Below are 24,890 nucleotides of genomic sequence, written 5' to 3' on the forward strand. Positions count from 1 at the left end.
ATGGCCTGTTCATTAGGCCACCAAGTCACATAACGCAAAATCACAGTTTGATACATTGTATATGCGGTTGCTGTCTCCTGCTAAAGCCAAACAGGGTGAAATATGCATGCTAAGCCTTTTTACAGGGGAATGGTGGTTGCTATGGTGACAACTTATACAGCATGTTGTCTTGTGTTTTACCAGTATGTTTACATCTTTATGAGAAAGGACATGAAAATAGAATCCTACAATCTTGATAAAATGGTATAACATTCTAACAGTGCCAGTATGACAATTATTTAACCCCATCCATTAATACAGTTAAAATTTCAGTTTTCAGCTTCTAAATTTGCAACAGGACTGGACAATATAACATGAGGCTACACAGTTGTGTCATTTGGCATATAAGGGAAGGGTTAAATTATGTGACATGTTAACTCATCCACTCATGTCACTTCAGCCTATTTGTTGTTTGGTAGTAACACTATGACCAATAGTAGTTTGTTTTGGTACAATTAGTTTCACTCAAAAAAATGGTTGAAGAGGTCTTCTGAACTATCCAGGCATTCTATCATTGGACTCCCATGACTGCCATCATATAGAAATGTAACTTGCAGTCATAGGTCATAAATGTGTTCTGGTAAGTATAATCATTCCCTTCAGGCTTTTGGCAGTAAACTCTGTCTTTTCAGAGACAGAAACACTGTCTTTACTAGAGGTGCTTCCTGGGGTAATGCTGCACAGTGAGCAGCACTGACATTCAGTGTCTCCACCCTCTGCATGGGGACACTGAACTTTCCTCATAGAGATGCATTAATTCACTATGAGGAGATGCTGATTGGCTAAGACTGTGTTTGGCGGTTGCTGGCTCTGCCCCTGATTTGCCTCCTTGACAGTCTCAGCCAATCCAATGCTCTCATGTGAGAAAGCATTGTGATTGGCTTTAAACACAACTTCTGATGATGTCAGCCAAGCAGACAGATCAGGGGCAGAGACAGCAGCAGCAGCAGACTGGAGTAAACGTAAGATTATACTATATTAAGGTCGGGCCAGGGAAGCTAGATGGTGTTTTTCATAGTTTAGGGTCAGGAATACAAGTTTCTAATGCATCTCTTGCAAATAATTCTTGAGTCATCAGTTAAAACATTTACTATTGAAAATAGCATTTGCCAGTTTTGCAACCTGAGGCATTGCTAGATGGTTGACCTAGACTGGAGTCCAAAGTGGGTAAAATAAATTAGGTTCAGGCACTCAGGATTGCTGCATAAAGGCAGGTTTATTGGAACAAAAAAGTGCGATGTTTCAGCCTACACAGAGGCCTTTATGAAGCTTGATAAAGGCCTCTGTGTAGGCTGAAACATTGCACTTTATTGTTCCAATAAACCTGCCTTTCTACAGCAATCCTGAGTGCCTGAAACTAATTTATTTTATCTACTAAACTGGGTTTTGCCAACCCAGGCCCTGATAAGCACCTGAATTCCTAAGTGTGAGTGCGGTATCCTCCATTTGTGAATTACTAGAGTCCAAAGTGGGGTCCTGAAAATCTCTGGGACATATTTTGGCAGCCTTTTCTTGCTAGCCCTGTGTCTTCGCAAAACATGTTGGAGTTTAGGGTTTTTTCATAGAGCATGGTGATAGGAGTTGCATATGTCAATATGTGTGATGGGCTATAAAGTTATCAGAGGCTTATGTTTTTAGTTACCTAGCAATGCCCCTGTAAACAATATTGAATAAAATAAAGTCTACTGAAAACAGAACAAAAATATATATTCCAGTTAAAATTGAAACAAGTAAACAAGCAAACTATTCTCCATTAGGAGCAGCTGTTGTGCTGATTATTACACTGTCACGACTACTAGTGTGGTCCAGCACGCAGAAACTATGTAAACATATACACTTACAAGGAAAGGAAAATAAAAGGACAGAGCGTAAACCGGACCTTAGAATGGCCGGACTAATACGCTAGAGACAGAGAATGGTCAAAGGGAAAGCCGAGGTCAAGGAAGCCAGAAAATACACAATACCGTAAACACAAGCCAAGTCAGGGAAACCAGAATTCAGAATAACCAGGGGAAAGCCAAGATCAGGATACCAGGAAATCAGATACACGAATATAGAGCACTCACAGGAAACGGAAACCACGACAGGGCAAGGTACTGGGGTGAGTTAGGGATTTAAATATCCCTCTCTATGCTCTGATTGGTCAGAGGGCGACCTCTGACCCCAAAACGTGCGTGTGCGTTGACGTTGTGACGTCACGCACACGTTAGTATGATTTTCGGGGGCGGAGCTAGAGATGGACGCGACCACGCGGTCGGCGCCATCTTGGATTTGGGCGCGATGCCCGGAAGACCTGGGGGAGCGGTTGCCGGCTCGCCGACGAGCAGGTAAGCTCGTGTTGTCGGCGAGGCTGTGCCGGTCGGGCACGGCCGTGTGACGCGGCGGGCCAGCGACCGCACATACACTTGTGAGATACAATTATAGAGTTGTGTATTAGCCACTGGTGTGATGTCAAGATTCAATAAAAAGTAAATATTTTAAAAAAAGAATAGTGTAGCTTATTGGCAGTATGTCTATAACGTCTCTCACAATATTCTTCTAATATCCCTCCAGCCCAGGAAGCTGTGTTGGCTCTCTGCATTCCTATAATTCTTCTCGAAGTCTTCCTAATGAAGTTTTGAATTTCGTGAAGTCACATCCTTTAATGGAAGATTCTGTTCCTTCTGTTGGGAGTTCTCCATGGATAATAAGAACATTAACAAAGTAAGTGGGAAAATAACAAGTTACACAAAACAATACAACCAATATTTATCCACACACATACGGTGTTATTCACTAAACACCAAATTAATGGGTAAAGTATGTAATCAGGACATGTACAACGTGTCTTAAATCAGTTCAGGACCAAACGCAACCAGTAGAATGCACATTATTTATTTGTAATCCATTTGCTAATACTATATAATTAATTTGTGTTTTGTCAAGTGAACTAAAATCCAGATTATTTCTATATATTATTTTAACAATTATTTGAGCTAAATTGTTCAGTCTGTTAAAATCCAGGCTCTGATTTTAAGCCTGTGGCCCGCATTTTAAACAGCACTTGGACAAGCTGAAATCCAAACACAAATCTAGTTTGTTTGGAGCCAAATTTGCAAAATCTGGACATTGCTAAATATTGTGCAAGATGTTCATATTTTACAGTCCCGATGTAACAGTACAAAACCTCATTAGGTACAGGCCCATTCGCACCCTGTATCCCTCTATTATATACACCTTTATTTTAACACACCCACACACTGTAATTAAAAGATCACTATAGATACAAACATGTATTCCTGACCCTATAGTGTTTAACCCACCATTTAGGTGGCTTGACCCCCTTAGTTCCCTTATAAAAGTTTAAAACTCACCTTATTCCGTGTGGCGCTGACTCCGCTCCATTTGTGACATCATCAAAATGGCCATAGGGAAAGCATTGGATTGGCTAAAATCAGCACAGCTCAAAGTCGGCACGGCTCAAATTCAGCTATAGTCAGAGTTTCTATGAAGTTCTATGAAAATCCATGTTTTTTAATCATTTTCTTTTGCATTCACATTTCAACACTTTAAGCAAGCACACCACTGCATTCACTCACACTGACACAATATACACATAAAGTTTGTATTTTCACAAACATTTCCACATCACTAACAGGGTTATTCGTTGAAGTGAGAATTCAAAGTGAATTTCAAATTTAAAGCAGCACTGTCATGCCGAACTTACCTTTCCCCAATCGGTTCCTCTTATCTCCCTCTCTCAGGGCCTGTGGCTACTCACTGTAAAAAAAATAAAATAAATAAAAATATTGCCCCCACCCCTGTGCGACAGGTGGGGGCCATAAAGATAATGAGGGGGGACCTACTGTCCTCCCCTTCACCCCTGGGCAGCGGGTGGGGGCCATAAAGATAATGAGGGGGGGGACCTACTGGCCTCCTCTCTCTGCCCCCACCCCTGAGCGGGCGGGTGGGGGCCCTAAGACAAATTCCCCCCCCATCAAAGGTGACTAGGGATCCCCATGCCCCTAGTCACCCACCCCCCCCACCCAAATAAAAAGTTACCCCCCACCTACCCCATTCACCCTAAAAAATAGTGAGGGGGGAATAAAATAACTAACCTGTAAAGAAAAATTAAACTTACCATTTGACGTCTTCTTTTTTCTAAAATCTTTTTTCAGCCCCAAAAAAGGCCAAATAAAAAACCATAAATCATACCTGTCGAACTTAAAATAAAATTAAAAACCCGAGCACAAAAACAAAAAAACCTGACGAAAAAGAAAAAACCAGAGCGCAAAAAAAAGAATCCTTCTTCACCCATGGAGGGCTCCGCACAGACTGACCTCTGCAGGGGGGGGGAGGCTTATAAAGCCGTGCCCCGCCCTGCAATTAGGCTAAAAACACTCTGATTGGTTGGTTTAAGCCAATCAGAGTGCTCTTTGTCATTTTACACAGCGTGGGAAAATTCCAAAGAACTTTCCCACGCTGTGTAAAATGACACAGAGCACTCTGATTGGGTGGGGAATTTGTCTTAGGGCCCCCACCCGCCGCCCAGGGGTGGGGGCCGGTGGGGGGAGGACAGTAGGTCCCCCCATTATCTTTATGGCCCCCACCCACCGCCCAGGGGTGAGGGCCAAGGGGGGAGGACAGTAGGTCCCCCCCCTCATTATCTTTATGGCCCCCACCCGCCGCCCAGGGGAGAGGAGAACAGTAGGACCTCCCCCTCATTATCTTTATGGCCCCCACCCACCGCTTAAGGGTGGGGGATGGGGGGGAGGACAGTAGGTCCCCCCATTGTAATTTATGGCCCCCACCCACCTCGCAGGGGTGGGGGCCAGGGGGAGGACAGTTGGTCCCCCCCTCATTATCTTTATGGCCCCCACCCGCCGCCCAGGGGTGGGGGCCGGAGGGGGAGGACAGTTGGTCCCCCCCTCATTATCTTTATGGCCCCCACCCACCGCTGAAGGGTGGGGGGAGGACAGTAGGTCCCCCCACCTCATTATCTTTATGGCCCCCACCCACCGCTCAAGGGTGGGGGCTGGGGTGGGGAGGACAGTAGGTCCCCCCATTGTAATTTATGGCCCCCACCCACCTCGCAGGGGTGGGGGCCAGGGGGAGGACAGTTGGTCCCCCCCCTCATTATCTTTATGGCCCCCACCCGCCGCCCAGGGGTGGGGGCCGGAGGGGGAGGACAGTTGGTCCCCCCCTCATTATCTTTATGGCCCCCACCCACCGCTGAAGGGTGGGGGGAGGATAGTAGGTCCCCCCACCTCATTATCTTTATGGCCCCCACCCACCGCTCAAGGGTGGGGGCTGGGGTGGGGAGGACAGTAGGTCCCCCATTGTAATTTATGGCCCCCACCCACCGTGCAGGGGTGAGGGCCGAGGGGGAGGACAGTAGGTCCACCCCATTGTAATGTATGGCCCCCACCCACCGCGCAGGGGTGGGGGCCAGGGGGGGAGGACAGTAGGTCCCCCCACCATTGTAATTTATGGCCCCCACCCACCGCGCAGGGGTGGGGATTGGGGGGAGGACAGTAGGTCCCCCCCCTTATCTTTATGGCCCCCACCTGTCGCACAGGGGTGGGGGCAATAGGTTTTTTTGTTTTGTTTTTTACAGTGAGCAGCCACAGGCTGCTCACTGCTTACTAGACATGCACTTACGAGTAGGGGCTGAATTTACTAATACTAAGTAATCTTTACTTAGACCAATTTAGGTATTTTAGCCTTTTAGTAGATAGCTCCCTAATACCGTGGGAATGCAGCAGCGGCAATGAATAGGATTGGAGTTTCATTCATTCAAATGAAATTCTGATACGAACAAAGTCCTGAATTGTGTTCTAACATGAATGGAGAAACTGTTACAACGCAATTCAGCAGTTTTGCCGGCGTCCTGTCTAACTGACAGGAAGCATCGCGGGAACAGGGAGGAAAGGTAAGGATTGTGGGAAAATTTCTGTGACCACCGGAAACGAAGCACACTTTGCTCCTCCGCTGGTCACGGCGTAGGAAACCTCCATAAGAGAAATAGTCCCTACTTTTTCTTAAGTTTTAATGAAAACTAGAGCAGACAGGAAAAAATGAAGAACAGATCCTGAGAGAGGGAGAGAAGAGGAATCGATTGGGGAAAGGTAAGTTCGGCATGACAGTGCCGCTTTAAATTTGAAATTCACTTTGAATTCTCACTTCAACGAATAACCCTGTTAGTGATGTGGAAATGTTTGTGAAAATACAAACGTTATGTGTATATTGTGTCAGTGTGAGTGAATGCAGTGGTGTGCTTGCTTAAAGTGTTGAAATGTGAATGCAGCTATTTTTTCTATTGAAATTATTGAGAACATTTCAAAAAGGGTTTGTTGGTGATAGGAGAAGATCTAAACTGGATTTGTGATCCTGACAAAGATAGAAGGACAACTAAGTTAATCAAAGATTATAAATATGAAAATAATAGAACTAAGGTCAAATCTTTTTCAAATTCTCTCTTTAAAAATAATCTATATGATGTATGGAGGGTGCATCATCCTATGGAATGTGATTACTCCTTCTAGTCATCTCCACACGCTTCATAATCATGAATTGACTTCTTTTTGATGTTGGGTACCACCCTGGAGATGACCATCAGCTCCAGGATGGGAAGTATCATATGGTCAGATCATGCACCAACGTTTTTAAATCTTAAAGGTAAACCTCAATATCTTAAAGTTTAATGATAATGGTGAGATTCAAGATAGTACACCCTGAAAGGTTTTCTTAGAGGATATTTGATTTTTTAAAAATGGATCCTGGATGAAGAGAAAGAGAGGTAGAGATCTCACAAAATTATATATTTAACTTGCAAAAATAGAAAGACAGAATACAGTTAATCTCACAAAGGATGTTACCCGGAGATCATTCAGGGTAAAATAATGAAAAAATTAGATGAAAAGATGCTTTAAAAAGTACTGGTATTATAACAATAATAGACCTGGAAAATAATTGACCAGGAAACTCAAACCATTCAATCAACAATCTAGAATAAAACAAATAACTTTGGAAGGGAATATCTGTATATCACCTGCACATATAGGAAAGTCATTTAGCCAGTACTTTGAATCACTGTATAACCTCTCGGATTTGGAGGCTATAAATGCTACCATAAGAACATTTCTTGATGGCCTGCATCTTTCCTGTTTATCTACTGAAAAATTAGATATCTTAAATCTACCTTTTTGCATTATTAGAAATATCATGTCTTGAAATCTTATGTACACCAGAAATTACTCTATTTAGTTATACCATATCAAATTTCAAATTCTATTTTGAAAAAAAATGAACGGATATTTTCTAAATTTGTATGGGCATCTAAAAACCTAGGATCCCATCTACTGTCTCTCTCTCGTAATTTGTTCTTCCTTTCCTTACAAAATGATGAATACTACGACACAAGTACTATAATAAGTAGTGTGTATTGGAAACAAGAAATTGTAAACTTTTGTATGTTCTTATAAAACAAAAAACAAAGGGAAGGAAAAAGAAAGAAAGAAGTATAGAAAGAGCAAAAACAAAAACAAGAAACAATAACCCTAGCAAGGGTTAACCATAATACCACAGTAGGCAATAAGGACATTCCACAGAACATATCCACCCATGTAACCCTAAGCCACTCCTCTTTCTTTGCCGCTGCCTACTCAGCTAAGTACTTGACATCTGGTTCTGTGTGCTGTATTTTACCCGTGTTTTTCCTAACTGCTTTGTATTGCTAATTTTACATAGTATGTATTTCCCTTTACCTTGATATTGTTATATTAAAATTTCTTAGTGTTTTGTCCATTGTCCTTCTTTTTTGTTTTTGCCCTTGTTACAGTTAAGGGGTTTCCATCCCCCTCCCCCTACAGCTATCTCCTACCCCTGTACCCACTGGCGTACATTTAGCGGTCGCAGGGGTCGCAGCTCCGACTGGCCCATCCCTCTAGATAGTAGTTTTTTTTTTAGTAGACATGCCCCTACTCGCGGTATAGTGAGTATGGGCATTCAGGAGATTTTAATAAAGTGAGGGAGGACATGGGGGGCTTAGGAAGTGGCGGGGAGCACAGCTCCCCGACGCTTCTATCTTTACGTATTACAAGGAGGGAGCTGCGCGCCGGTAGCTCCCTCTTTGTAATAAACTGAACGAACAAACGAACACTGATACTCAGTGTTTGTTTGTTCGTCTGACATTTCTATTCATTCATTCGTCTCTCTGACGAATGAATGAATTGATGAAATTCCCGTTCGTATGCCCAAGTGTTTCACTGGGCATGTGCGGGAATCTCTGCTGTCTAGTGTGGGCAGATGACGTGTCCCACAGGGACTTCACCAACCTACACAAAGATGGCGGCGCCCTGAATATAGATCGGGGCAGAAAATAAAGATTAAAAATAGGTAATATGGGGGGCTTAGGGGCATTTGGGGGTGACAAAGGGGTCAGTTAGATGTAGTGGAGTCGGGAGGGGGGTTAAAAAAAACGGGATTCGGCATGACAGTGCCGCTTTAATGCCAAAGTAGCTGTACTGGAAGCATAGCTGAATTAGAGACCTCATATTTGGAATTGACTTGTAATTCATTTTGAATTCTCACTGTAGTAAATAACCCAGTTAGTATTCTTTGGCATTTATGTACGGACAGTTCACACAAAGTTTGTGCAATATTTCTGACACAGAACGGATTAAAAATATGACAATTTATGTATTACTCAATGTGTATGAAACTGCCCAGATTGAGGAAATTTTACCCCTTATAGTTCACGGAGTGCCCTGGCAACATCAGACAGTAAGCAGGTCTCCCAACTGTCTCTAATCCTGCTAATTGTGCTTCACTGATATCCTGCTAGCAGGTGGAATCCTGTTTATTACGCCATCTGTTTTAAATATGATAAGATATTAAAGGAACACTCTAAGCATCAAAACACCTTTGGCATAATTTGTAGTTTTGGTGTATAGATCACAGTTTCACTGCCTAATTCTCTGCCATTTAGGGTTAAATCCATTTAGTTTTTGTTTATTCAGCCATAGCCACACCTCCCCGGGCTGTGACTCACAGTCTCCATGGAAAAAAAATCTTCCATTTTCAATCCGAACTTACAGCACAGTGTGTTTACTAAAAGTGCTTTTTTCCTGCTTTGCCAGTTAAAATTTAGCCACACATGAGTCTCGTGCGGGCTCTAGTTGGCTATTAACAGAGCAGAATTTAATACATTCTGAATTAAACACACTGTGCAATAAGCCTCCGGATCTCGCGAGAGTGAACTCTAGCCCTGGAGCTACGGGCTAGAGTTTACTCTCACCACTGGGACCACCAGGGATTCCCCACCGGACCACCAGGGCTTTGAGAAATGTTCCCCCTCCCCCATCAGTAAAGGTAAGAAGGGAGGGGGGGGGGAATAATGTATGTTTATTTTAAAATTTAGTCTTTTTAAAAAGCCCCCCTACCCTCCTCACCATCATTCACACACTGCCCCCCCCCTACGCACACTGCCCCCACACACACATACACTGCCCCCCCAAATACACATTTACCCAGGCACACATTGCCTCATCCACACACACTGCCCCACATACATACACAGCCCTACATACACACACATACACGGCCCCCCATACACACACTGCACCCCCACACACACACCATAAACATTCACACACTGCCCCCCCATACACACATTGCCCCACACACCCTACACATTCACACACTAAACCCCCCCACACACAAACTGAACCTTTCACAAACAACCAGTCACACATACCACTGCTCCTATGCCCTACTACAGCCCCATATCCCAGAGCCTAGGTAAGTTGTCAAGCTGTTCTTAAATGGTTTGACTACTTACTCTGGGAGGGGGTCCCGGCACTCCTGGCACCATAACCACTACACAGAGCTGTAGTGAGTATTGTGCATGGATTATTTCTTTAAATAATCTGCAAGTTCCCCTCCCGAGATCAGGCTCTGGATCCGCCACTGAGTGCAGCTCACTGAAAAGGGAGGAAAACAAGCACACTATCTACTTCTATGGAGCTATTAGAAGAGGAATACCCCCTACCCCTTAGCTGTCAGACTGAAATCAGCAATTTTATAAACTGTCAAAAAAATGATCGTCTCAATACTCATAAACACTTCTTCTATCCTAAGTGTCAGAGAGGACCACATTGAGACTGCAAGCACATGATCTATACTTCACAACCACTTAATAAAGCTGTCTTGTTTTGGTGCTTAGAATCTCCCTTTACTTTTTAAAATGAATAATATATTTAAAATATTGTATATAAACCCTCACCAATAAAACTTACATAAACTTTATTAGTTAGTTAGGGTTAGTTTTCAGCATTATAGCCCACTAGAGTGATGCAGTTGGAAGTCTTAATTCACCTTAATAATCACTGCCTTCTAATTGTTTCATCTAATGGTATGATCTAAATATCTTAGCTTTCAAATGATGTATCCCTATAGTTTTGGAACTGCCTTTGGCTTCATTTATATAGCCGTGGGAGCTTTATAGTTCACCTTCCCATCAACAGATTTAAATGCATGGGAAATGTATTATCCCTTAAATCTTCCAATTGTTATATTGATCTATGAGACAGCTTCTAGTTTCAAGTGGTATTCGACTATCATGAATTTTTAATCAAATAACTAATATAGATTATGTACGTTTCATTGGTGAGGGTTTATAACTTCTGCTTTTCTTAGAGGAAGTATTGTTTTTTTATCTGGAGTAGTGGATGTTCAATGTAGGGTTACCCACTTGTTACCCTCACTAGACGACCCTAACAGAACCCTTGTTGCTTTTGAGGGTTATAGTATAAAGATTTTTTTTTTTTTAAATATTGTACATTTGTAAATGAAAACCCACAAAACACCTGTATTGCTTATAGCATAGAGCTTACCATAGCAAGTGAAAAAAAACACACACAAAGAAATATGAATTCAATTTACTAAAAAAAACAAAAAAAACAGGATTCATCTAGCAAAAACATACAATGCTAAATAATATAGAGCAGTTTTGACTTAGCTTATATATTCCAGCGGCTTACTCAAAGAAACATTAGGCAAACAGTGATATGTGTAGAAGGGAGCCCTACAGTCATAATGACCCTCCTGCATGTACATAGAACACAGCCCTCGCATGGCCTTATAGGCTCTTAATACAGTGAGCTAGGTAACTTATTGCATAAGTTTTTAACTATTTGTCACCTGGCTGCTTAAGCTGTCAGCAGGCACATAGTGACCATCACTGGGGCTGCAGATGGACACTTTATGTAGGTCCCAAGATTGCTCTTATGTTTTAGTCACCCTGTGCCCATTATAGGTACAGGGTGTATAATGTGTTTGTTTGTTATTTATTCTCCTGCCCCCCCCCCTCGTCCTTGTTGTTTTTTCAGATGGGCATTGTCCCATTGTTCCAGAGACCCCTTTTGTCTGCTGTACTAAGTTATTTTTACTATGTCATTATTGGCGTATTGTACAAAGGTAAAACAGAAGGGAAGGCAATTAGTTTATGTTATTGTATAATAGCCATTGTGCAATGCATCTTGGTGTCAGGCAGGTAATTAAGTTATGGAGTTTTAACCTAATTCTGTCCTAGACACCAAGACGCCAGGGACTTGTATTGATTTGTTTGATGACCCCCTGTTGGGATTACTGCTATATATATATATGTGCTGTGGTTCAAAAAAGTTAGTTCTACTTCACCCTTCACTAATTTTTGGCTAGTGTTTGGGTGAGAGTGCTATACAGCTATATCACTGTATCCTGAGCCAGGTTGGAAAAGCTCCAGAAAGACACCAGTCAAGCTGCGTGAATTGGGCAGAAGCATTCCAGGTTCTTCCCTGCGGCTGCTAGGAAGCATGCTTGGTGGAGGTACCCAGACAGGGTTCAAGGAACTCCATCACAGTCTTGGTTTCTTGATTGTCAGCAGCCTGATCTACATTTCATCCCCCTAAATTTCTCTCTGAAAACCCTCCTACTCTGTGTGTGTGTCTATCCAACAGCCTAAGCACAATGCTATACCTCCACCTACTAATACTGTAGCATGGCTTAGTAGAACTGAAGATGTAAAATTGAGGCCAGAATTAAAGATAATGCCAAGGAAGCAAGCTTCCAAGGTTTTGCTGGTGGATGAACCATTGTAATTGCAGGGAAACTGAAGTTTTAAAATTAAAGAGTGATTTTTTAAAATTATGGGAGATAAAAAGCTGAGTTTTGGAAATATAGAGGTTTAGAAAATTGGAAGACATTTAGTTAGAGACAGAAGAGAGATGTTCTTAGACAGAGAAACATAGAGGTATAGTAAATGTTTATCGGCATGTCATTATCCTATAGGTGATACTGGATTTAAAAAAACAAATACATTTGCTATGAGACACAGTATAAAAAAACTCAACAGAATGGGACCAAGAATGGAGCATGGAACAGTCAGTTTGGAACAGGAAACTCTGGTACAAAACATTCAACCTTCCCTCCAACATACAACTTGTTTACAAACTCCCACAGCCTATGCCTACATTCACATGATATACATCCTGACCCCAAACACACAGCAATACGAGCAGCTTCCATTCATATGCAAAACAATCACATGTAACATTTAGCTCACGCAGACTGATAGAGAGACAGTGGGACAGTTGGAATGAATGACACAGGAGAAATAGATGGGCAGAGAAATGGCAGGAAAAAGATAGAAAACCAAGGAACAGGGGCACATAAAAAACGAGACGGATAGAAACACACTGACAAAAAAAGTAACAAAGAAAGGGGGACTCTAATGAGGCAAAAAAAGATGCAAAAAGAATCTAAGTGGAGATGTGGAATACATAAGTGTCATGGATACACTACCCGCATTACAGAATTTAAATCAGAGAGCAAGAATAAAGGATAGAATGTATCACCAGATCGGCTGGGCTTAACGTGTATAATGAGAAATAGAGAATTTGGTATAACAAGCCAAGCTCAGGGTAACAGAAGAACGGGAGAATGGTTATACTAGCCAGATCAGGATTACAGAGGTACTTAAGTCAAAATATAAGCCAAGGTCAATTCCTGGAAAATCAGTGAGGAATATATGAATGCACTGAAGGGGAACGAAAAGGAAACCAAGACAGAGAAATGACGTAGGAGCTGAAAGTCCTTATATATACTTAAACAGACTCTGATTGGTCCACGTCACCCCTGCAACCCCAAAAAGTGCCAGAACAAAGTCACAGCTGAGACATGACTCCGTGGGTGCCAGAAATGGCAGCATGCGTCTGAAGAGTACAATTACTGGGACTCCGCGAGTGTGCAGTGTCCCACTTTCTACTTGGATGGTGCCAACAGCTTGCGATAGTGCCCAGAGCAATGGTTCTCTGTATGACATGCTTCAATTGGGTCGGAGCTGTGACTGCATTTTTGCATGGGCAGAAAAAACTTGTTGCCCCACACTGCCACACAAGAGGGAAAGGAAGGGGGCAATGTCAATGTGGGTCCTTGTTGATTCTTGCATCATGCCCTGTGGTTTCTAGTTACGGCCCTAACAGATAAGTCGGAGACAGGTTATGTACTGGAAAAGATAAGGTCAAGAGTATTGCTGGAAGCACATGTTGCAGTTTGGCCAGCATTAACTGCACAGAGTAAACAACCTCATGAACTCATGAAAACATCCAAATCTATGCAATAATGTAAACATAAATGTCTGTGAAAATATGAACATCATCAGATAAGAACTCATTAATTAACCAAACCAAATGTTTATCTCCCTAGAGGTCAGCTGACACATTTAGCAGTGGACACATCTTGTGGAGTCAACGTGAATCAAACGGTCCTCTTTCTTGGAACAGACTCGGGAACTGTCTTGAAATATCTTATAATTCCAAAATTGGACAGCGCAGATGCAGGCATCCCAGCCAATCACAGTGTCCTACTTGAAGAGATACAGACATACCCTGCAGAAAGGTTGGTTATGTATGTTGCAGATTGACATCCATATTACTGATTGTAATATTTGCACAATTTGCAAATAGCGGGATCGATTTCATTATATTGAATAAGCTTTTCGAATTTTGGATAAACTTCAGGAAAAAAAATGGTTTTTCAAAATATAAATATATCAAAACACATATGATATTTATAAAAAAATATTACATTTTTTTCAAAATGTTAAATCATTTGAAATAGTTATCCAAAAATACTAAATCAAGGACAGTATTGGGATTTATTCACTATATTGGCACTTGTGGAGAGTTTACATTTTTTCCAAATTGATTATTATTATGAATTTCCTTGTCCTTTCTTCACAATTCCTGATGTTGCTTTATATGTTATTTATGCCAACTTATTTTTAGGTGTGGTGAAGGAGAACAGAGACTGCTGGACATGGAGCTTGATAAGGAGTCAGGGTCCCTTCTCTTGGCTTATGACAGCTGTGTAGTGAAAGTGCCCCTTGCTCGCTGCCAGAAACATAATGGCTGTTTTAGGTAAGTACTTGCTGATACAATGAATATACACAATAGACATTCTGCTTAAGTGACACTAGGTATGTATAATTCATCTCATAACATGATCACAGGTAAATAAGAAGTAGTTGCGTTCTCGGAATACCTATCTATATTAATGTCATTGCCTCATAAAGGCAAAGATTCTTAGTATCTCTTTATACAATGACGGCTTCTGAAAGAGACAGTCAAAAACAAACAGAAGATGTATGGAGAAGTATAGAATGCCAATGATGCAGAAAATAAACGAGAGACGTCATGAATAATCAAAGGAGCAACATCATTAATAATAAACAAGGAGCAATGGGACCCATGCATTTCGTTATAAATATAAAGTATATGGGTAATCTGTGATATTAAATCAGTTCTCTTTAACAATGAAGAAGGTTAAATTAGATATCATTGTATATCTGGTAGCCAGGCCATCCATCGGGGTATACAAATCCCCCCTACACATGTACGTATGCATATATATATATAATAAACAATACACAAGATCCAGCGCACTCTCCTATCTACTAAACAGCAACTTCAATGTTGACAGATTTTTAGTTTTTAAAAGGTTTTTTTTAAAAACACCTTATCTAGGCAAAAAATAATGGGGATTTAGTTACATTATATGATCATACATTGCATAAGCCTGCCACAACGTCAATGTACCCCATCTTTGGCAGGTCCTACTCTCACAGTCTAATGTCTGCTCTTATGAGATTAACCCACTTACTTGGGAAAAAAATTCCATCTGAGGCTCTCTGCAGTACAAGGCTAAATAGGGACCTGAGATGAGGCACCTGTGACAGGGAGGGGTGCAAAACCAAGGAGTTGGCTAGACTCCCAAATATATACATATGGAACATGGGGGGGTGGCTGCACTCACCTGAACATGCTTAAATGGGGTGCTGCTGGGGGCCATATTATACAATAAACAATACACAAGATCCAGCGCACTCTCCTATCTACTAAACAGCAACTTCAATGTTGACAGATTTTATTAGTTTTTAAAAGGTTTTTTTTTAAAACACCTTATCTAGGCAAAAAATAATGGGGATTTAGTTACATTATATGATCATACATTGCATAAGCCTGCCACAACGTCAATGTACCCCATCTTTGGCAGGTCCTACTCTCACAGCCTAATGTCTGCTCTTATGAGATTAACCCACTTACTTGGGAAACAAATTCCATCTGAGGCTCTCTGCAGTACAAGGCTAAATAGGGACCTGAGATGAGGCACCTGTGACAGGGAGGGGTGCAAAACCAAGGAGTTGGCTAGACTCCCAAATATATATATATATGGAACATGGGGGGGTGGTTGCACTCACCTGAACATGCTTAAATGGGGTGCTGCTGGGGGCCATATTATACAATGAACAATACACAAGATCCAGCGCACTCTCCTATCTACTAAACAGCAACTTCAATGTTGACAGATTTTCTTAGTTTTTCAAAGGTTTTTGTTTTTTTTAAAAAACACCTTATCTAGGCAAAAAATAATGGGGATTTAGTTACATTATATGATCATACATTGCATAAGCCTGCCACAACGTCAATGTACCCCATCTTTGGCAGGTCCTACTCTCACAGCCTAATGTCTGCTCTTATGAGATTAACCCACTTACTTGGGAAACAAATTCCATCTGAGGCTCTCTGCAGTACAAGGCTAAATAGGGACCTGAGATGAGGCACCTGTGACAGGGAGGGGTGCAAAACCAAGGAGTTGGCTAGACTCCCAAATATATATATATATGGAACATGGGGGGGTGGTTGCACTCACCTGAACATGCTTAAATGGGGTGCTGCTGGGGGCCATATTATACAATGAACAATACACAAGATCCAGCGCACTCTCCTATCTACTAAACAGCAACTTCAATGTTGACAGATTTTCTTAGTTTTTCAAAGGTTTTTGTTTTTTTTAAAAAACACCTTATCTAGGCAAAAAATAATGGGGATTTAGTTACATTATATGATCATACATTGCATAAGCCTGCCACAACGTCAATGTACCCCATCTTTGGCAGGTCCTACTCTCACAGTCTAATGTCTGCTCTTATGAGATTAACCCACTTACTTGGGAAAAAAATTCCATCTGAGGCTCTCTGCAGTACAAGGCTAAATAGGGACCTGAGATGAGGCACCTGTGACAGGGAGGGGTGCAAAACCAAGGAGTTGGCTAGACTCCCAAATATATACATATGGAACATGGGGGGGTGGCTGCACTCACCTGAACATGCTTAAATGGGGTGCTGCTGGGGGCCATATTATACAATAAACAATACACAAGATCCAGCGCACTCTCCTATCTACTAAACAGCAACTTCAATGTTGACAGATTTTATTAGTTTTTAAAAGGTTTTTTTTTAAAACACCTTATCTAGGCAAAAAATAATGGGGATTTAGTTACATTATATGATCATACATTGCATAAGCCTGCCACAACGTCAATGTGGCAGGCTTATGCAATGTATGATCATATAATGTAACTAAATCCCCATTATTTTTTGCCTAGATAAGGTGTTTTTAAAAAAAAACTTTTAAAAACTAATAAAATCTGTCAACATTGAAGTTGCTGTTTAGTAGATAGGAGAGTGCGCTGGATCTTGTGTATTGTTTATTGTATAATATGGCCCCCAGCAGCACCCCATTTAAGCATGTTCAGGTGAGTGCAGCCACCCCCCCATGTTCCATATATATATATATATATATATATATATATATATATATATATATATATATAGACACACTGCATCCCTAACACACAAACACAATGCATCCCTTACACATACACTGCGGACTCAGGGGCAGTGCCTCTAGGCAGACTTGGGTGTGGGGCCTAGGCCTTGAGCTCTGTAAGGGGCCCAAACATTTCTGATGGCAGCCCTGCTTGTTACAGACAAATTAATATTTCACAAACTCTGTAGGTTTTTTAATGTAATATTTTAAATGCTACAGATATTAAGGTATTTTCATTCATAGACTTCTTACTAGTTTTCATACCTCCGACACTATCTCTATCTACTCTTTCTTTGAAATACCGCCCCAAAAAAGTGCAATTCAGAAATACACACATGCATTCATACACACACATACTAACTATCTACACAGATATTGATATTTACACAACTGCGTATTATTTTCTATTATTTTCTAGGCAGTGTTTTGAACACTTTTTGAATGAACCACATCTGCCTTTCTCCAATCCTCTGGTACAATTCCTGAAAGAAAAGAATCCCAAATTATTAAAAACAGGGGTTCACTTATTTCCACACTTAGCTCCTTATGTACTCATGGGTGAATACCGTCAGGGCATGGGGCTTTGTTCACATTTACTTTCTATAGCTTTTCCATCACCTTGTCTTGAGTCATCCAACTCCAATATTTCTGCAAGATTTTTGCAGCAATGGTTTGCATATCTCTTGCCATAGGCTCCTTCCTGATGCATACAAAAGCAATAAAAAAAGAATAAACAAAAAATAAACCAGGCAAATTCTTTATTTTAAGCATATCTATGACCGCTTACAGTCCTATTATTGGACCTACAGCATATAGTCTAAGTTCCAGGTCCATTACTGGATATGCGTCTCTATGGGTTCACTCCTCCTCTATGACAAGAATTTTATTGGAAAAACTGCCCAGCATGAACAAAGCAAGGTGTGTGCTAAACAAAACGGTAGGTGGGTAGGCATAGCTGCAGAACGTACAGAAGAGGTTGGATTTTAGGGACTTTGGAAAGAAAGGTATTTTAACTGCCTTGTTCACGTGTCTTAAAAAAAGTATATCATTTTATTAAACTTTAACCTTCCCTTTGACCCCCAAAATCAGACTTCTGATGGTCTTATTGTACGATTGTTTAGACATTGTTTGACAAATAAAAAGACGACTTGTTTGAATACGACGTGCTTGAATACGACCACATGCGTCTCTTGACTGGCAAAGAAAGAATCCACAGCTTGTTCAATTAGGCTTTTCCAGGGTCTACAGTTAGAGAATCAAATATGCCAAGTGGAGACATCCTATCTCAGTATTGCCACTTGGATATGTTTTTTTTTCCAGGATGGTTAAGCAGCAGATAAAATTATTGTTAAACAGTGATCATTCAAGTTGTTTCCTGGGGGATACATTCCCCGAGAAGTTTTAACATGTGGCACGCTCCAATTCTCTGTTCACGTTTGTTGCGTGAATAATGTTCCTTTTTAAATTGTTCAAAATGACAATTGAATATTTGCCTAAATGTGTCTTCTACAGGACTTTACATCCTTAGGCATTCATAGGGAAAGAGATAGAACTCCCGTGGCGCAAGGCTCCACTGGAGCACAGAGAATGACAAATAGTAAAATAAGGCTTGAAATTAAAATTCAACAGAGTGTGTGGACAGGAAAAAAGACAGAAGGAAGGTTTCTTTATTTCCTCACCAATTGGAATGATTGGATATGTTCTGCGTAATCCTGCAATGGCAACACACCAAGCGCCATAAACACTACAGCTCCCTTACACCTACCCATTTTAAAGGAATATTATAGGTATCAGGACCACTACAGTCGGTCTCAGCCATAGAAACTGTTCATGGAGCCTCAGCAGTGTAAATACTGCCTTTTTACTTTGACAGCAATTAACCCCTTAAGGACCGGACTGTTTTTGCGATGTTGTACATTTGCGACCAGGCATCTTTTTACACTTTTGTGGTGTTTGTGTTTAGCTGTAATTTTCCGCTCTCTCATTTACTGTTCCCATACATATTATATATTGTTTTTTTCAGGACAAAAGGGGCTTTCTTTACATACCATTATTTATATAATCTCATGTAATTTAATTTTTAAAAAATGAAAAAATATGATGAAAAATTGAAAAAAATACATGTTTTTTGACTTTTATGTGAAAAATCTTTTACTCATCTACAAAAGCAAATGAAAAAAACTGCTAAATAGATTCAAAATTTTGTCCTGAGTTTAAAAATACCCAGTGTTTACATGCTTTTTGTTACTTTTTTGCATGTTATAGGGCTATAAGTACAAGTAGGATATTGCGGTTTCAAAACATAAATTTTTAAAATGTATCAATAGTGACATTGTAACACTATTATCTGTCATAAATCGCTGAATAACACCCCACATGTACATATTTTTTTTAAAGTAGACAACCCAGGGTATTCAATATGGGGTATGTCCACACTTTTTTAGTAGCCACTTAGTCGCAAACACTGGCCAAAGTTAGCGTTCATATTTGTTTGTGTGTGAAAAAAGTAAAAAACTAAATTGAACGCTAATTTTGGCCAGTGTTTGTGACTAAGTGGTTACTAAAAAAGACTGGACATACCCCATTTGCAATACCTTGGGTTGTCTTCTTTTGCAAATGGTATGCCATCATGGGGTAATTCTCATTCCTGGGCTACCATACGCTCTCAAAGGCAACGTAACCAACCTGGCCATTTTCAATGTAAAAATATTTGACCCATATATTTGACCCTGTAACTTTCAAAAACGCTATAAAACCTGTACATGGGGGGTACTTTTATACTCAGGAGACTTTGCTGAACACAAATATTAGTGTTTCAAAACTGGAAAATGTATCACAACAATTATATCATCAGTAAAAGTGCTGTTTGTGTGTGAAAAATGCAAAAAAAAGTCACTTTCACTGACAATATCATCGCTGTGATATGTTTTACTGTTTTGAATCACTAATATTTGTGTTCAGCAAAGTCTCCCGAGTAAAACAGTACCCCCCATGTACAGGTTTTAGGGTGTCGTAGAACGTTACAGGGTAAAATACAGTGACAGCAAATTAAATTCTCTGGACTTTCGGCTTGGGTTGGCAGGCAGGTTCCTTAAATTGCAATCAATAAAATAACTTAATTATGTAAAAATATTACATAAATACGCACGTAGAATTTAAATATATATGCATATTTATATATTTGAAGTCTACGTGTATATTTATATAATTATTTATGTAATTTTGTATATGGACATATGAATAGTTCGTATTCTTTTTATTTATTTATATATACATAGATATATATACAATTTCATTCTAAGTGTATTTTGATATAAATATATATATATTAATATCAAAATACAGTTAGAATAAAATTTCGTATAGATATATAATTTTTTTTAAAATTTGTATTATTATTTTTACATGTTTAATTTAATTTAAATTACTTTTTATTTGTATTTTATAATAATATATATATATACAATATACCGTATATACTCGAGTATAAGCCGACCCGAATATAAGCCGAGGCCCCTAATTTTACCCCAAAAAACTGGGAAAACTTATTGACTCGAGTATAAGACTAGGGTGGGAAATGCAGCAGCTACTGGTACATTTCTAAATAAAATTAGATCCTAAAAAAAATTATATTAATTGAATATTTATTTACAGTGTGTGTATATAATGAGTGCAGTGTGTGTGAGTGCAGTGTGTGTGAGTGCAGTGTGTGTGTGTGTGAGTGCAGTGTGTGTGTGTGAGTGCAGTGTGTGTGCATGTTGTGTGTATGAATGCAGTGTGTGTATATGAATGCAGTGTGTGTATATGAATGCAGTGTGTGTATATATAATTAATGCAGTGTGTGTGTGTGTATGAATGCAGTGTGTGTGTGTATGAATGCAGTGTGTGTATATGAATGCAGTGTGTGTATATATAATAAATGCAGTGTGTGTGTGTATATGAATGCAGTGTGTGTTTGTGTATGTGTTGGTGGGGGTGGGCATTTTGATTATTGTTGTATTATTAATTTTATTAATTATTATTTTACATTTTTGTTTTTAATATTATTTTTTTTATTGTTATTTTATTATTATATTAATTTTTTTCATCCCCCCTCCCTGCTTGCTACATGGCAGGGAGGGGGGCTCTCCTTCCCTGGTGGTCCAGTGACATTGGCAGTTCAGTGGGGGGAGAGGGGTGCTGGCAGTGAGCGCTTACCTGTCCTGCAGCTCCTGTCAGCTCCCTTCTCCTCCGCGGCGTTCCGTTCAGCACCTCGTTCAGCTCCCAGTGTAAGTCTCGTGGCCGCACTATGACCCCGCGGCTCTTGCGAGATTTACACTGTGAGCTGACAGGAGCTGCAGGAGAGGTAAACTCTCTGACAGCCCCCCTCTCCCCCCAGTCTGTATTATGGCAATGCAAAAATGCAAAAAATACAGACTCTGAGTTGGGGTTTTTCAGCACAAAAAATGTGCTGAAAAACTCGGCTTATACTCGAGTATATACGGTATATAGTTATTATATATATTATATATATATATACGTGTGTAATTTAATTATAAGTGTATTTTTATATTAATATATGTACATATTAATATAAAAATACACTTAGTATGACATTATATATGATATATAGACATATATTATATAGGTATAATATATGTCTATATATCATATATATATACACATATATAATAATCATTTTTTTTTATTAACTATAACTTTAATTTTTTTTTTATTTTACACTTGCAGGGAGACTGCCTGTCAGCACAGACAGTCCCCCTGCAGGCAGACACATGGACACCTATTGTGACCATGTGGTCGCCCTGTTGGGCGATCACATGGCCACAGGGGTCCTAATCCGCCATGGGGAGACTGTCTGGGCTGCAGGCAGTCTCCCCACACCGGGAGCACCGCCGATCGCCGCCGGGGGAACGACGGCGATCGGGTAAGTACCTCTTAAATTTAGGACGGTTCAGGACCGTCGTCGGTCGGCAAGGGAAAAATGCCGATGACGGTCCTGAACCGTCCTGCGTCGTTAAGGGGTTAAAGGGGCTTCCACACCATAGATTGCAGGACCGATTTTCAGTCTCACTACGCTCTGCATGGAAATGCTGAATGCTCCCTATAGTGATGTATTTACAGTTTAAAAATGGTATAACTCCTTAAAATGGGGGCACTCCTGGCACCATAACCACTACAGTGAGCTGCGGTTTTTATAGTGCCTAGAGTGTTCATTTAAAGTAACACTTTTCTGCCCAAGTACAAAATAAATTATAATCCCTGTTTAGTAGGTATAACCCTAAATGAAAATGTGAATGCAATTAATTATGCATTTTTTTCAGTGGGCTATATCTAAAAGCTGTTTTCAAAACCTGCATTTCTCTTGTCTACTGCCTTTGCAAGCCCTCCCCTTCTAACCATGCCCAGACTTTCTGTGCTGTCCAATTACAGACTTACCAATGCAACTCAGTGAAAGGTTTTTACAAGGCTGGAGCTCTGAGCAAATGCTGCCACTTATGTTTAGCTCCACTGAGATAACTAAACCAGGAAGTAACAGGACCTGTTCTCTGCTTGAAAGCCAGGGGAGGGGTTAACTAGGTAAATTCATTAAAGTGTCAATTTCTAATGAAATCTGCACTTTTTGCAAATTGAAAAGAAGAGAACACACATATTGTTGCGGTCACCGGCCCGCCGAGCCTCACGGCCGTGCCCGACTGGCACGGGCGCGCCGACAACACGAGCTTACCTGCTCGTCGGCGAGCCGGGAACCGCTCCTTCCGTTCTTCCGGGCATCACGCCCGAATCAAACATGGCGCCGACCACGTGGTCGCGCCTAAGAGTAGCTCCGCCCCCGAGAGTTATACCAACGTTTGCGTGACGTCACGACGTCAACGCACACGCACGTTTTGGGGTCAGAGGTCGCCCTCTGACCAATCACAGCCTAGAGAGGGGTATTTAAACCCCTAGCTTTTCCCAGTACTTTGCCCTGTCGTGGTTTCAGTTTCCTGGTTTCCTGAGAGTGCTATTTTCGTGTTTCTGATTTCCTGGTATCCTGATCCTTGGCTTTTCCCTGGTTATTCTGATCTCTGGTTTCCCTGACTTGGCTTGTTTTATCGGTATTGAGTATTTTCTGGCTTCCTTGACCATTCTCTGTCTCTAGCGTATTAGTCCGGCCATTCTAAGGTCCGGTTTACGCTCTATCCTGTTATTTTCCTTTTCTTACTTATGTATATGTTTACATAGTTTCTGCGTGCTGGACCACATTACTAGCCGTGACACACATATATATAGTTAATACAATGTTAAACCAAAAAATAAACACCAGTCAAGCCACAAGACTTGCTTTTCCCACAGAAATGACACATTTGCAGTGATGTTCCTACAGCAGAGAATCCTTTGCGGTAGTAACATCACTGCAAATGTGTGATTCCTGTGGGAAAAGCAAGTCTTATGGCTTGACTGGTGTTTATTTTTTGGTTTAACATTGTATTAACTATCCACAGACTTCAGGTGGAAGGGATTTTCAATCACAATTTTTTCCCCACCATAACCTTTATAGTTTTTGCTTCCCAAGCACTACCAGGCCTCAATAGCAAACCAGTAACCAACCTCATTCTGATGATTTGCATTAAGTATGAAACAGCTGTCCATGGGTGGTTCACTGGCTTTGCATGTTTTTCTAAGTTGTGTTTCAAAGCTGTTGTATACAGCAAACACAGACTCAAAGGAATCAATGTTTTACCCCTTAAAGGGACACTATAGTCACCTGAAAAACTTCAGCTTAATGAGGTTGTTCAGGTGAGAACTATAGCTCCCTGCAGCCTCTCATGTAAACACTGTATTTTCTGAGAAAATACAGTGTTTACATTGAAAGCTAGGAACACCTCCAGTTGCAGTCACTCAGAGTGAACCAGAGGAACTTCATAATATGCCTCCATCCACTCGCATCCTGTGATTCAGTATCTCCTCCCACTGCATGCAGACACTGAACTTTCCTCATAGAGAATCATTGATTCAATTCATCTCTATGAGGAGATGCTGATTGGCCAGGGCTGTGTTTAAATCATGCTGGCTCTGCCCCTGATCTGCCTCTTTGTCAGTCTCAGACAATCCTATGGAGAAGCATTGTGATTGGATCAGGCTATCACATGTCAGCAGACTGCTTGTTTTTTCTGAGTCTAAAAGCATGCAGATTCACAGCTTCTGGCTTGAATACAGTAAGATTTTTACTATATTTATGGAGGCATGAGGGGCCCAGGGGGGCTAGATGGTTGTGTTAACACTATAGGGTCAGGAATACATGTAGTTGCACTGGTGACTATAGTGTCCCTTTAAGGACTGAGCCAAATGTACACGTTGTGATCAAAACAAAACGTATACAAAATCAGGAATTTGACTATATGTCTGTTCAACCGTAATTCGACTCTTTCATATTAATTGCACCCACGCTTATTATATATCATTTTCTTCAGGGGAACAGGGATTTCATTTAATATCAAATATTTAGGTATGAAACATAAGTTAATATGAATAAAGAATAAAAAAAATGGGAGAAAAGAAGAATTGTTTAATTTTTTTAGTTCTACGTGACATATTTTTTTTTTATTCTTTATTTTTCTTGTGCGTGTAATTACAACAAGCTTGCAGCGCCACGACAGCATGTACAAGCTTTTCAGTGTCATA

The 24,890-nt window shown here is 40.6% G+C and overlaps 1 protein-coding gene across 1 annotated transcript in view; it reads left to right on the forward strand.

The window, feature by feature from the left end:
* Positions 1-24,890, forward strand: part of LOC134611603 (semaphorin-6B-like) — a 117,262-nt gene that overhangs the window by 82,492 nt on the left and 9,880 nt on the right. The window contains 3 exon segments of the mRNA XM_063455653.1: positions 2,593-2,742; positions 13,765-13,956; positions 14,346-14,477. Of these exon segments, the coding sequence (XP_063311723.1) occupies positions 2,593-2,742; positions 13,765-13,956; positions 14,346-14,477 (474 nt within the window).

Source organism: Pelobates fuscus, chromosome 5, assembly GCF_036172605.1.
Source record: "Pelobates fuscus isolate aPelFus1 chromosome 5, aPelFus1.pri, whole genome shotgun sequence".
NCBI classification, from domain to species: Eukaryota; Metazoa; Chordata; class Amphibia; order Anura; family Pelobatidae; genus Pelobates; species Pelobates fuscus.